The sequence below is a fragment of the Diplotaxodon limnothrissa genome, linkage group LG6, assembly GCF_057381915.1.
Source record: "Diplotaxodon limnothrissa isolate DT_005_m linkage group LG6, D_limnothrissa_male_GT1.1, whole genome shotgun sequence".
Classification (NCBI taxonomy): domain Eukaryota; kingdom Metazoa; phylum Chordata; class Actinopteri; order Cichliformes; family Cichlidae; genus Diplotaxodon; species Diplotaxodon limnothrissa.
The window spans coordinates 30172299-30187409 of NC_140601.1; the positions used below are offsets into that span (position 1 = coordinate 30172299).

Genomic DNA, 15111 nt, shown 5'->3' on the forward strand with positions numbered 1-15111 from the left:
GCCAATGCTGTGGGGAGTGTGTTTCTTCTGCAACAATGTTTTGGTGGGTGGTACGTGTCAAAGTAATATCCACATGAATGCAGGAGTGCGATTGTGACTACTTTGTGATTGGGTGAATGATACTTGCGTTAGTGCTTACTATTACTATTACTATTTACTTTTTTAGTGGTCTTCCACTTTTCCTCCTTTCTGCTTGCTATATGTTCAGCATCTTTTGTCCAAGATATCCACTACAGAAGGACGAGAACGATATCAGAAGGACACCTCAGTCCTTCTGATGTACTTACTTGTAATCCTACCCCTCGTGGTACTGTTGTTGTCATTGTCTATGGAGGTTGGAGTATTGGTACCAGTAGGGGGCGGTACGTACCAATCGAAAGGCACTTCCGGAAACAAAGAACGAGCTAATGTCCAATCAGAAGACTTTTCACTTTCAAACGATGGTTCCTTCTCCCAGTTACCGAAAACCACAACAAAACGGATTGTAGCGCTCGGTCCAGGCGTTTACAGGACTCTCTTTTACAGCTAGTAGATTTTTGTCAGCCCCATCTGCCTGCTGCAGACAGCTGTTTCATGGGAACCCAGGAGGGAGAGAGAGGTAAGGCAGAAGACCCTCCAACTCCGGGGAAAGCTAATGACACGTAACGCTGACTTAGAGCTAACGTTAGCACACGGTTAAAGTTGCGACTCCTCACTTGTCAGTAAGCCTGGCTGATATAAGCGATTTATCCATATATTATAGAGAGAACCAGAGATGAAAACGTGGGCTCTGCTTATGTTGTTTTCTTAAAATGTTCACGTTCGTGTTAGCAAACATTAGCAGTCTTAGCTAGCTACTTTTGAGTTGTCTTAGCCGGTGAAGTTGCGTAAAAAACATAAAATATAACGAAACAGATGGCAGACAAATTTAGATAGTTTTTTGATTTCAGGACAAAACACGACTACTGATGTTATTTATTTAAAACTTAATTTGTTCCCATCAAATCAACAGTTTTAGCCGGCGGCTAGCGTAGATAGTAGGTAAAGACTACCCCCGCCCCGCTCTCAGACTTAAGTTTGCCGGGGGCGGTCGTGATTGAGGCAAACTTAAAAGGCGTTGTGATAGAAGAACCACTTAATGTCATTGAAATGAGTTATACAAAAGTTAATTAAACTCTTCATGCTCGATAACCTCGATGTATTTTTTTTAATTAAAGCGAGTTTTCCACTCGAAGTGATGACAAGGGCTCTGCTTTTGTAATTTCTTTTATACTCCATGATTACGTCAGAGAAATAAGTTCTCGAGTTGCTGTTATATGAATGAACGTGACTTCTCTTTTTTTTGTCTACAGATTGGGTTGATGTGGCAAATGATCTTCTCAGCAAATGTCACGTAAACCTGAGGCTGAAGAAACTTACGGACTGTAATGCAGATGTTTTCATTGCCCTGTATGAGAACATCCTGGGGGAGAAAGTTCCAGGTAAGAAGAAGTTACAGATCTGGCAGATGTCCACTTTTACATTTTTTTTAAGCAAAAGTGTAAAAATGTCTCTGTTCATACCTTTGTAACTCAGTATCTTGAGATTTTGACATGTCTAATGTCTATAGATGGCGGAGCATGGGGGGCATTACTGTTGCAGGTAATCATGTAATCAAGTAAGGGGGCTACAGTCTTAAGAGAAATTCCAGTTCCAGAGTTAACAGTACTATGGCATTAATCAAATTTACAATCTTTTAAACAATACTGACATTACAATCGTTTAACAAAAGTACTCACAGTATTTGTGAAAAACCTGGATAAATAAAAATTTAAAAACAAACCAATTCAAACAAATAAAAAAACTGGACTGCACTTGCTACAGGGAGTTAACGGAACTTTCATGGAAGGACAAAAGTAAAAGACAAGATGTGCTAAAAGGGAAATGAGTGAATTATTGCAAAACATATAATCCAGAACAATAATTGTTTAACTTTCATTATATGTGGAAGCAAAAGTTGTAATTCAAATTAAAATAAAATTATTGCACAGTCCAACTATGACTTTAGTTGGGAGATTAGTTTTGTAAGATTGCTTTCTAAGACCCTGTTTTCTTTATTGTTAAGTTGAAGGGGGAAGTTCAGCATGTATGCATTAATTAATTCATTGAGCATTTGGTTAATCAGATGCTTGTTTGTTTTTTATATGTTTAGATTATATTGCAGTGCCATGTAGTCAAGAGGAAGATGTCCACAATGTCCAATGTGTGATTGATTCTCTGTCCTTGGATTACCTTCAAATCAGCCTCTCACATATTACAGGTAAGAGAAAAAAAATAATTTGTAAAAACAAGGAGTTAATAATATAGGTTTAAAATTGAGTATGAGTTTGTTTTCAGGAGAAAATGTTGTCAGAGGGGATAAAGAGTCGGTTAAGAACCTCTTGGAAATCTTTGATGGCCTCTTGGAATATCTGAACGAGGAGATAAATGACGGGTCGCCGAACAGTGGTAGGAAAATGAAATTGTTGCTTTTCCCTCATCTTTTCCTCATTTGCTTTTACTTTGAAAGGCAATTAAAACTATATGATTTCAAATGTCTATAGTGGCACAGCTTAGTGTTTCTAAAGGACTTTTGTAGTGTTTTTATACATTATAAAATGCTTTTTGTTAGGAGGCATAAAAGCTGCACTCCTGCCTCTCTTTGTTTGAGTAGAGTAGTTAAGTAGTAAAATTACAATCTGTCTTTTTTTTAGTGTTTGTCAGACATTTATAACTGTGATTCTTTGAGGTTAGCACTTTGACATTTGGTGAGGGGGGGTTTCTGACTCTGTATGAGTTTGTTTCTCTTTAAATTTCCATGAAACATGTTGTTATCACTACTTTTGCTCTCTTTTAAATTAGTGCCTTTTCTGTTTCTACCTCTGTCATTTGCAAAATTCATGTTTTTCAGAGGAGCAGAATGGCAGTCTCAGTGAGGATGCACATGGTGACATCAATGATCCGCCTGGATGTGATGCTACAGAGCAGAAGGAGACAAAGCTGGAGGTGGCGTCCTTGTCATCGAGTGCAGAGTAAGCACAGACATGTTTTATAGACTTTACACAAGTCTCAGTACAATGTAGAAGAATATTACTGTTTGTTTTCTTCCCATGAACCAAAACACCACTGACAGACAGGTCTGATATTGATGACTCAGACCGCCATCATTCAGCTTTAGAGCACATCCTGCTCTACACCCTGTTGACACAGCAGCCTTTTAACAGCAGTGTAAATAATAAAATGTTAATGGCTGTCATAATAGATGAAAGACATCAAAACATGTTTGAGTTTTTTTATGGTGCTGCTTGGACCACTGCTTTATTAATTCTCTTCAGAACTCTTAATATTCATGTTTTTTTAAGAATAATAAGAAATGAACAAAAGTACTGATACAGCACGTGTCTGAGTCATTCTACACACCCGTTATAATTACTGGTAATCTTTTCTAAGCCTTGTATCTTAAAAATATAATTAACTGGCATTTTAATGTCTAAGTTTAATTTTTTTCTAGACTTCTTGTGCTGCAGTTGAATTTAGTAGAAATTTGTCCTTATGGGTTGCCCACTCTAATCATCTGAGAAAGAGAGATACGCACGTGCTGTGAAGATTACAGAGGTGGCTTGTTAAAGTTGAAAAACTTGTCGGTAATTAATCTGATACAGTCTGAATGCTCTCATTATTCAGGTCTGCCGTCCAGTCCAGTAAACAGTCCATCCACTCCTGGAATGGTGAGGAGGTGGGGTCAGCCAGCGAGCTCATCGGGCTGGGCGTGTCTGCGCGCACATTCATAGATAAAAAAGAAGGTAAGGCTTGCTTTGCCTCAATGACAGTGATTGTTTTGGGGATAATACTTTATTTCTTTGTACATATAACAAAAAATTATAATTTTCCACAGTTTCTTCAAAAAATTTTGTGTTTGATATTTTGGAAATGTATAAGAAGACATAGACAGTTTGATGCTTTATTAAAAGTCCAGGTGAGCTACCTTTTAATCCAAGGACTGGCTGTCCCTCCCCCAACCTCAGATGCAGCAACCACCTCTGGTCCTGTGGACAATGATGAAGCTCCACAGACTGAACCAATATACTCAGCCATTGCACTGCAGCCACCAAACCAGTCCAACACTCCCCACACTCCCATTGTAGGCCCTCACTTACCCGATCAACTCCCCACAGCTGCTGGTGTCAAAGAACAGCACACAGAGGAGGAAGTCAGCCTCATCACTACAGAGGTATCCTTTAAATACAGTATGATAAGGTTGAAGTGTTTTATGTGTTCTGTCTGCTGTGAACTGCAGTTTAAAACGACATGCAAAGTTTTACAACTGGTGTGTTGTGTTAATATTCTATACTTTTCCTATCATACACACACTTCCCACTTTGGTGACTCCAATTCAAATAAAGGAAGGATGAGCTTATGCTGACTTGGCTTCTCTGACAACATAAGTTACTCCAGTAATGCACTTCATTTTGACGTTCACATTTTCTGAATGTCTTCAACATTCACTTGCTGAACCTTTATATATATTTGTGTTTTGAGTATCTGTTGTCTGCAAGCAGAACTTGGTTATAAGATAATATCTGCTAAAAGATTAGCATTTTTCCAGCATGTTTCAAGTCGGTTTACATCTGTTCATCACTTAATGAGGAAGTCTCTGGAATCAGGAAGTGCCATGTTTATGCTGTTGTGATCTGTAAAACTATCTATGCTAACAGGTCTGACGTGAGTCTGACCTTCTACAGCACAAAGTACACAGAAACAAGCACCAAGTTAATTTTCCCTTATCTTTCTTCTGAGTAGTTTTTTTTGTACTTTGATTATCAGCCCTTATATTAGATTCTAAAAAGCCTTCTTAGGTTTCTGATTATTTTGTAGAGTTGAGTTTTGAGTGCTGCAGATTATGTTTAGTGCTAAATCTAAGTCTTTGTAATGAATGTGAATGACTTCTGCTCAGTTTTGCCTAAAACTCTTTATGCTTTCTCCTTATTTTTTCACTCCTCTTTTCACAGACTTCAAAACTAGTGGCTGAAACTAATGGACTACAGTCTCCTACCCACTGCCAGTCCCCTGGTGAGTCAAAGCACACCACAGTCGATAAGGACACAATTTCAAGTGAATTGTGATGAAAGTGATGAAAACATGATTGGAGATTAAGTGAAGCATCACATAGTTTTGTTTAATTTTCAGCTGTAAGTGAGAAATCTTCAACCAGCCAGCAGAGAGTTGAGACAGAAGTGGAGGGAGAGACGCTGGAGGTGAGAGTGCAAGCAGTAAGACTTCACTTGTACCAATTTTACAGTTTTAATATACCATCTAATGGTAAATTGTAAACTTGTGTGCTAGATGTGGTGGTTAATTAGCATGTACAGTAATACTCAGACAGTTTAAGTCAAATTGACGCTTTTCTTCTTTCTATTCTTAGCCGACTAACGGAGGTCCCAGGAGGGTTTTATTCCGAACACAACCAGATGTGCTTTTCCTCACCCTGCAAGATGGGACGACACCTGCCACCCCTTCTCCACCAGACACTGAAGAGGAAGATGAGGAGAATTTGAGTTGCACACGAAGATTAAAGGACAGAAGGATACACTGTAGAGAAAGAACTGCTCTCAAGGAAGACTTTGTAACTCACCCTGAGAGGTAAACCGAATAGAAGAAAGCTATGGGGAAAAAACAGAATCTATCACAGATTCAGATTGTTATGTGGAGGCAGTGTGGTGAATGTTATGCTTTTGATTTCCTAACTATCTTCTTTATGCTATATATTATTGCCCTGGCCAAGCAGTAGCAGGACAGCACAAGAGGATTTTGAAGAGCCTCTGTCTTATAATCGAAAAAGGAACAAGCAGGCAGAACAAGAGTTGCATGAGATATCTGAAAACCTCTCCCATCGACTAGAAGAACTCGATCAGGTATGTTTGCATTTAGTTGACTGAAGTGATCAGCGAGTTCACAACTCAGTTGTGTCACTGTTCTCGAGTGAGTACTGGTTACGATATTTTAAGTCTTGTGTAATTAATGTAGATGCTTAAACGAGTTCTGGGGGAAACTGGAGAGTCCACCGAGGTCAGAGAGGAGGACAAGCAGTCGCACCACAGCGACAGCATCATGGAGCGTCGCAGGACTTCAAGACAGGACACAGGTGTGCACACATTTTTGAGCACAAACTTTGTTGTTGTTCTTTTCAATTTTGACAGTAAACTACTAACAAATGCCACAACTTTTATTATTAATTTTTACCACATCACATTGCCTGGTTGGTGAAAAAAGGATTTCCAGTTGATTTTAAAAATCTTGTTGTAGGTCTTTATATTGTTCTTAGAAAATACTATCTTAACTAGGGATGGGTACCGGTGTCCGGTGCCATGATGGCACCGGTTCTGACATAAACGGTAGTAACCAGACCGAAAAGCAGCGCACATTTCGGTGCTTTATTTCGGTGCTTTTTTTCCCTGAGCTGTGATACACTTTTAGCCAATCGTTTTACGTTTCCGAGGATAGTAGGCGGGGCCAGGTACGTACATTCTGTTAGCGCAGAGCTACAGATTAAAAATGTCCAAGGCGAAGCGGTTAAAAGTCTGGCTGTACTTCACAGCAAAATATGCAAACTCAGCAGCAACAAGTGCTTTAAGCTGATACTGTGATACTGTCAAAGGAGGTAACACCTCGAATCTCATGAAACACCTGGCGATGCATAGCGTTTTTTTAAAAGCCGAGAAATGCGCCGTATTTGATGGCAGCAGCAGCCGTTCTACTCTGCGTGAGTAGCTTAATGTTGTTCTTGTGTGATTTACGTTGAGTAGGCTAACCACGTTATTGCATTAATGCATAAGGTGAACTAGCAAACACTGTCGTAGTTACATGCGGCTGTCCTCTTGTTTGATGGCAGATACTCCCTTCACCCTGGCCAAAAAGGCTAAAATGACCAAAGAAAAAGTGGAAAACAGTTAAACATGAGAGGTTTTTGGACAAAGTTTGTGTTTTTTCCATTGTTTAAGCACTGCTTCCAGCCAAGAGTGATGCCATATATGCCCCATAGCTGCAGAAAAGGCTAACATTGTTATCTTTTTACAAAAAAAAACAGCTGAACATGAGAGGTTTTTGGACAAAGTTTGTGTTCTCCATTCTTTAAGCACCGGTTTGAGCACCGTTTAAGCACCGGCACCGTTTCAAAAGTACCGATTTGGCACCAGTATCGGATAAAACCTAAACGATACCCATCCCTAATCTTAACCATTCTGGATCTCATGCAAATTAATGAAATTGGTGAAATACACATTTAACTGTTTCAGGAGCACCTGATTTTGAGTCTACCCACCGAGCACGCTCCTTATCCCCTTCCCCTCCACGAGTCCGTCGTTCCCTGCAGGGACAGCTGGAGGATGTGATGGCAGAGGCTCTTAGCTTGGATGATGGGAGACAGTCCAAACTCACAGCGTCTGATCGATCAAGGCGAGGAGAGCTACACCACAGACCATCTCACAGAAAACATGACAAGGTACAGTACTAGTGCACTAAATATTACAAGATAATCAATTAGATGCTAAACTGACTTTTAAGAGTAGTTAAAGGACAATAATGATCAAATTTAGTCATGAACGTTTTTGCAACTGAAAAAAAATGTCATATTTGGCAAATATACTGTGCAAATTTAAAGATGCCATACGCAAATGTGAGTAATATGGTGAAGTTGCTTGATTACTTTCATATGCTTTGAAAATAAAATGATTATTTCTCTTTTTCAGTATCTGGAGAACGAAGCGTACGAGGAAGAGCTAAAAAGATATGAAGAAAAAGAACGTAAAGAGTTAGATAAGGCTCGCATCAAAGCTCAGGAAGCTGTAAGTTATAAATCTACGGTTTTCTGTTAAAGATTATTTAATTATTAAAAAAGTAAAACCTACCCTGGGTCCAAAAAAAAAAGAAGAAAAAAAAGATGGTATATTCTAAAAAATAGGTAGACCTTTGAGATAACATAAGTAGAAAAAAAAATCTCTAATGTCTGCGGAGGGAAAGCATATTGGTTCACAGAGAATACAAAGTTGAATCTATTTAAACAAAAATCAGTGAACTATGGTACAGTAAATGTTTTGGGATGCATTCAAAGAAAATTTCCAAATAAGTAAATGAAAAAAAATTACTAGAAAAATAAAAACTCCCCTTAATTTTAGGCGTATTTTACTTAAGACTTTTATAAACATAAACAACAAGATTTCCCTTTTAAAGCAGCGGTCCCCAACCCCCGGGCCTCGGACTGGTACCGGTCCGTGAGTCGTTTGGTACCGGGCCGCGAGAGTTGAGGCTCGTGTGTGAAATGTATGGTTTTCAGGGTTTTTATCGGTTTTCAGCGTTATTTTGTTATCGTTTTTATCGTTAACTCGGTTTTCCTGGGTCTTTTCACGTGTGTTATGAATAAATCTTCTTTTTTTTCGGTACCGGTACTAGTTTTATTTTGTTGTATTTATCCGCGACACCTTAAAGGCCGGTCCGTGAAAATATTGTCGGGCATAAACCGGTCCATGGCGCAAAAAAGGGTGGAGACCGCTCTTTTAAAGCAATATGTCAAAATGTTAAAGAAGCAGTTATATTAATCTCTGTGAATCCTTCTGTTTAGTTGTGAGCGTAGAGTCGTTTGTTCTAGTTTACTAAACTAGGACTGTGTGTGTGCAGGAGCGAGAATACAGAGAGGCCATACTAAAGGATGTTTCGCCAGACCCCAGACCCTCACCAGCTAAAGTGAAAGCTCAGCATAAATCACAGCGTACTGCACAAACCACTCCAGGGCAGAGACGACTGGAGGCTCCCAGGAAAGCTCCATCAAGTAAGTTGTGGGTGAGGCTGAGGGTTTGGAAACTGTTCTGTTTGGCTGTGATCACTCAGCTTTAGCATTAACCAGTGTTTAGGTTTTATGAATGTTTGTATTTCGGGCTGGCTGGCCCTCTGATAATCACAGAAATAGCACTTCTGGTAGATTCAGAGGTAAGGACACCAAGTGAGTTTGCTGCTGCAGCACTTTCTGTTGGACATTAGGCAAGTCTTCATCAGCTGAATGGACTCCTCATCTACTGTGTAATGTGGAGCTTTTCTGAAATGCATCAGAAAAAAGAGCTGAGAAACAAAAGGACTGATCATCTACAGATGGTGAAATACAGGAGACGGTGGAGTGGAGGATGGAGTTCAGAGTACTTGAGTGTAGTTGAATGATGTAAAGCAAAGCTTAGAAAGAGTTGCTGAATGTGATCACTGCTTACTTAATTCTCTGGCAGATTTACTTGAAGGTCTTTAAACTAATGTCAGGATGCTAATGTCTTTATAATGGCTTTATAACTTCATAGCCTTTAAATGGTTGAAGATATGGAACGTTTGGCAAATTGATTTTAGATTGAGAAGAAACATATTTTTTAAAAATGGCGAAGGAAAAAGTGTTTTGGTGATGGGTCTAAATTCAGAAGATTTGGGCATGCTGAAGCAATGATTCTCTTTTGGTGAGTGTTCTCGTTTGTGTGTTTGTTGTTTCCGTTTGTCAGTGGGTTGCTTCTTGATGCTAAGAATGAAGATGAAGAGACTAGCCTGAAACATTTGTGGACATTTACCAATAAATTGACACAGATATTACAACGCCTCTGTATCTTCCACACTGCAAATATCACATGTTATGCATGACTATTACACAGGTTTGGCTGTGTAAATCATTCATAGTGATGCACAGAGAATCCAAATTAGATGGAAGTAGATTATTCACCAACGCCCGTGTGCATCTGAACTGACCTGACGGTTGGTCCCTTACTTCCTTGTCGCCATGGCAACAGTACCAACCAAAAACACATACTTTAAGACAGACCGGGTCATAATGTATTATTGTTACACTCAAACATTGCAACTATTCTTTCTGTATTTGCTTTTGTTGTGTGGAAGTGAACCTCTGTTATTGTCTGTCTTTCTTTAACACTCCCCCCGACTTTGCTAGAAAAAGTAATGAGGTCAAGGAAAACAATGCTTTAGGAAATATCCTATATCCTGTGATCCTCGGATAATGAGTGCACACTCATACCAGATTTCAATTCGCTGATAAATAACATTTACATAATTTGCACCACTTCTAAACAGAGAGTTAGTTTAATTTTGTGTGAGAGTTGTTCTGCAGTCTTGTATTCTTAGTTTAACCTTTAAAACTGTGGTTTTGAGTTTTTGTTTAATCTAGTTTCCTTACTGGGTTTCTTGGGGATGGTTCAACTAGTATCTCTTTTTGAGCCACAGGTTTCTATCTGAGATTCAAAAAGAGAGAATCATCAGCTGCATTTCCTGTAATTTGTGGTAGTTTTTCCAGACATAAATGTTGAGTATCTTGTGACTTTGTGATGGCTGAAGTTTCCACCCCTTGGGCGTGTAGGCACATGATGTTGACATGTAAACCTGATGATGTCCCTCTGAAGAGCTACTCACTGTGTCTAACTTTAGAATCTGAAGAAAAGATGAAAAGTGTCTGGATATAGGACAAGTAATGACATTCTTGTAAAGCCCCACATAAAAAGGCACACACACCAGGTTTGATGTTGGCTTCCCTGTTGAGCTGATGTTTGAGTTGTAAACAGAAAAAGACTTAATCCAATTAGACACGTTTCTGGTTAATCTGCTTTGGAATGGGTATAACTTTTATTCTTATTGTAGTAAATGCCATCCGTGGAGTCTAATAAAAGAGACGGATATGTTGAATGGAGGATTGCACTGAAGTACGTTAGTTGTTAGTTTGTCACAAACAATAAATAAATGTTCTTCTCTGTGCTTCATGTGTCTCTACAGTGAGAATAATGGAGAATGAGCTTCTCCCGGTGCTCCGGAATGAGTTGCCTCACCTTCACATCTCACCTCACGCCCTGGGTCGAATGTGGGAGCAGCAAATGCAGCAGGTGGACAGACTCCACGTAATGTCGTCCAATCACAGTCGGCATCGCAGCAAACTCTCCAGAGAGGTAGGACAGTGGTCATTACATGTCTGGTGCATTTTTGACCTGTACTAGATCATCTGATGAATGGCCTCATTAATAAATATGTAATTAAACTTCCAGTTGGAGGAAGCTCAGAGGAAACACGATCTGCTGGCTGAGCTCGTTCATAAAGGACAGGACCACAGCAGGCGCCTGGTGAGCTTTAACATATCAGACAGTTACACTGCAGTCCACTGCTGTCCCTTTTTCAAAACTAAACCTGATCCTACACATTTCGACCAAACATCGTCTGGTGCAGGTGCCAAAAACCTGGCAACACTGAGTAAAAATCATTTCTCAAACCTTTCAACATAAAAGACACCAAAGTCAAGCTGGCTCTGCAATGGCGTCCTGTTGCTGTGCAAAAAAAAAGTGCAGGACACATGCTCTACCTGCCTGTGCTGGACAGCATTTCTCTAACTGACCTTTCGATCATTTAGAGAGACTTCAAAGAGCGAATCCAGCAGCAGAAGTCGACGCAGAACAGGCTGAGGGACCAGAGACAGCAGATAGCTCGAGCCAAGAAGTACCACAACGACTATCATGTTCAGCACCGAGCCCGCCTCATGAGGGCTCGCACCAAGGAGGAGAGGGTGGGTACTGAAGGGACAGTTTAGGACTAAAGACAAGTAATTATTTACTCATAATCATGATGTTCCTCTTTGTTTTAAAAATGTGCATGCTGGTGCCTGATGTGATATTAACAAACTCACCATGTGACAGCATAAAGACATTTTATTGCTGTAAAGGTAGAAATGTATCCACTGATCTCAGTTAACAAGCTGAAACAGTAAATGCTGGATTTATTTGACGGCTTCTACTTTCTACAGTGGACTTAATATCGTACCTACCATTGTACCCTCATCCATGTCCCCTGAGTCCAGACTGTTTCTGACTCTAAGCAATAAAGTTTGAAACGTGCCCTGAAAAATTCTTAACATCAAATACTGGTGTGGGTGTTTGAAAGGAGCAGTACAGGAAATTTGAGCCACCAGCTTATTTTCCCATTTTCAGCAGCTCCCTGTAAATAGATAAATATGAAAATGAAAAAAGGTTTACAACAGATATTTATAGTTACTGGACTGCTGTAGATTATTTATTATTTATCAAGTAGACTTCAGTAAAGTTTGGGCTAATTTGAGTGATGACTAAAGTGTGTCTGTGTGTGTTTGCAGATGTTTCGGCAGCTATTCGACGAGGGTTTGGAGATACAGAAGAATCGGTTGAGAGAGCAGAGAGCTTATGCCAGAGAGCAGCGACTGGAACAGCAGAGACGACACGAGGATCAGATCAAGTCCATGGAGAACTATTATAAAGATCAGGTAAGATGCAGCTTTCTGCCATTTCAAAATAAAGGCGACGACACACCCGTTCCAGGTGAAGTCGGTGACGTGCTGTCTCTCTTTCAGTTTTCACTGCTAGCTGAAAAACTTGCACAAGAGCGGCAGGACATCCAGGTTCGGAAAAAAGCTCAAGAAAAGGTAATTTATATACTTGTTACTGCTGCTTATTGTTAATTTAAATATTTGTTAGAAAGTAGGAAAATTAAATGTTCAAATTGCACCTGATCCCGTCAAAACGCATTAAAGAAATCAATGTAATTTGCTATACGGTCCAGCAGAGGGCACCCTTTAAACTCACCTGCATGCTCTGCAGGTAGAGAATGCAGTACCGCAGCAATTGTCCAGAAATCCAAACAAATAGTTGTCAAAACCAGGCAGCAGCATCAACTGTACATTTTTTTTTTTTTTTTTTTGCACACCCAGTTTCTCACAACCATAAAAAGCATTTGTATAAAAGGAAATGCAGCGATTTGAAATTATTTTTAGTAGAAGTTTTTCAGGATGAAGACAGAACTGGGTCCCAGCTGTAGGACATCCAAGAGGGAATTGTATAAACTGTGTAGAGTTTTTATGTGATTTCATGTGAATCCACAGATTTTCCTGTGCATGGTATGCAGCATATCAAAACTAAATATATTACACTGAATTTTCTCAGTCCACTCTTAGAGATCCTCATAAACCACAGTTCTTTGCTGTTGCACTGTAGTCATGGAAACCGCAGGACAAACAACATACACAGTTTATATGCCAGAAAACACAAATGATCAATCATTTAAATAATTTAAAGATTTACAGTTTATTTTCTTTCTTTTTTTCCCCGCAGGCACTGCTGAAGATGAAGCGAGAGCTGCGTTCCAGGATGGAGCGTGAAATCGGCGAATTGCAAAGAATCATAATCCAGAACAACGAGGACGACTACTTCCAGGAGCTGGAGATCCAGAGGCTGCGTAATCGGGTTCGGATGGCCTCCTTCCAGTACAACACTAGCTATCTGCACTGACCAAGGAAGACTCTGTCTGACTGGTTTGAATCAAAGGACTTTCTGCCATTCACAGCCAACGGTACGAGAACTCGATGAACAGTACGATCTACTAAGGCGTCCTCCTTCAGAGCTTTGCACAGGAAAAGGATTTTCTCTTTGTAAGAACTTGTTCATGTGCTGATTATTGATTACTGATGAACTGAACACACTCTGACTAAATGTAGCTATTGGCTAGTTTGGCTAGCTCTTCCTCTCTCACCTCAGCTGCTGTGCAGTCTTTGTGTTGTTAATGTAGCAAAAAACCTAGCAATGTTCTTCCTCTTGCCAAATAAGGACCACAGATGCAAAGTTAAGTATGAACGTCACAGACTGACGACTCTTAACATTTTTCCTTTTATGTGCAACATCTTCCTTAATATTTTAACCATGCCAGTGGATTATTTATTTTTTAACTTTAATGTTTGGATTTTAATTAACCTGGTTTGCTTTCTCATCACCGGGGGTAGCGATAATCAGTCTTTAATGATCCTTTAATTTCCTCAGCTCAATTGTGATTGTTTTTTTTTGTTTTTAACCTCAGCTGAACTTGAAAGCTTTGGACTGATGCACAAAGGTTTCCTCCATTAAAAACACCGTCTACTGACACTGTATCGTTTCTATGAGCACACACACAACGACTGTCAGCACCTATTAAATGTGTGAGTGTGACTTGAATGATACATAGATGCCTAATACAGTCAACTGAATGATCATAAACATACTGTGAAGGATGAAAGTTGCTGTTTTAAACCTGAGGTAAGATTTATTTATTTATTTATTTTTTTGGTTAAAGTGAAGAGGAGACTGTGGCTCAGGACGTAGACTAGGTCATATATTAATTTGAAAGTCAGCAGTTCAAGTCATCCAGGGGCAACCTCTAGACTTCAATCCCCACGTTAAGATGGACGGCATTAGAGCATTAACCTCTTGAAAGCCTACCAGGAGTAACCCTTGATGATCTTTTCTAAAATGAATGGTTTGTCGTGTTTCAGGCCTGTTACATGACTGGATGTGCATCAGAAGTTAGTGGGGGTGGTCTCTGCCTATGTAGCTATTCTTGGAAAACTATGACGACCACGAAAATAGTTTCCAAACTCTGACTTTATTGATACGTGCTGAGGTTAATTGTTTGATCTCTGGGTAGTTTCCCCCTTCATAACAACTCTGAGTGAGGTGGTGTGTTTTTAAATAACTCATCCACCCGTGTAATTCGGTTAGGGGTGTTGGCACATTAACTGTCAGGTGTACTAGGCTCCATCAACGTTTGTGAGATTGATCAGCAAAAGCATTTAAAATCTCTGAGTGCTCTGTGGGAGTGGGCAAGTGCCATTAAACTACCAGTCCATTTACCATGGCATGCAGAGGAAAACTGGGAAATCTAGAGGCCTTTGGATATATTATCTCCTTCCTGTCTGCCCTTAGTTTGCATAATGATTTCCAGTCATTATGCAAACTAGTCTGGGTTAACTTGAAAAGGGTTTTTTTTTTTTTTTTAAAGGCATTGCCACTGATGGGTAACCAGGCAGCAGTCAAACTAAAATCACCTTTGACAGGGAAACTTGCTACTAATGCACACTGCTTGTAGCCATTGCCAGATTTTGGATTTGTGGATACTTATAAAGCAGTGGGGTACACGCCCCCCCCCCCATTAAATTCACAGTTTATCGTACATCTTTAATAGCTATAAACAGACATAGAACTTCTCATTTTGATAACACCTTCCATACAAGGTAATAATCTTAAGCCCTCAGAGTATCTGAGGGCT

At 39.7% G+C, this 15111-nt stretch overlaps 1 protein-coding gene across 1 annotated transcript; it reads left to right on the forward strand.

Moving 5' to 3' along the window:
* The first annotated feature begins 452 nt into the window (after positions 1–452).
* On the forward strand, positions 453–13686 carry LOC146630832 (centrosomal protein of 95 kDa-like). The gene is made up of 21 exons (XM_085356134.1): positions 453–598; positions 1332–1460; positions 2171–2278; positions 2356–2466; positions 2909–3029; positions 3682–3800; positions 4023–4228; positions 5007–5067; positions 5185–5252; positions 5420–5637; positions 5783–5909; positions 6022–6139; positions 7290–7495; positions 7743–7838; positions 8668–8818; positions 10798–10967; positions 11064–11138; positions 11423–11575; positions 12158–12304; positions 12392–12463; positions 13149–13686. The coding sequence occupies exons 1-21, from the start codon at positions 574–576 to the stop codon at positions 13323–13325; spliced, it is 2658 nt and encodes an 885-aa protein (XP_085212260.1). The 5' UTR covers positions 453–573; the 3' UTR covers positions 13326–13686.
* The last annotated feature ends 1425 nt before the right edge of the window (positions 13687–15111 follow it).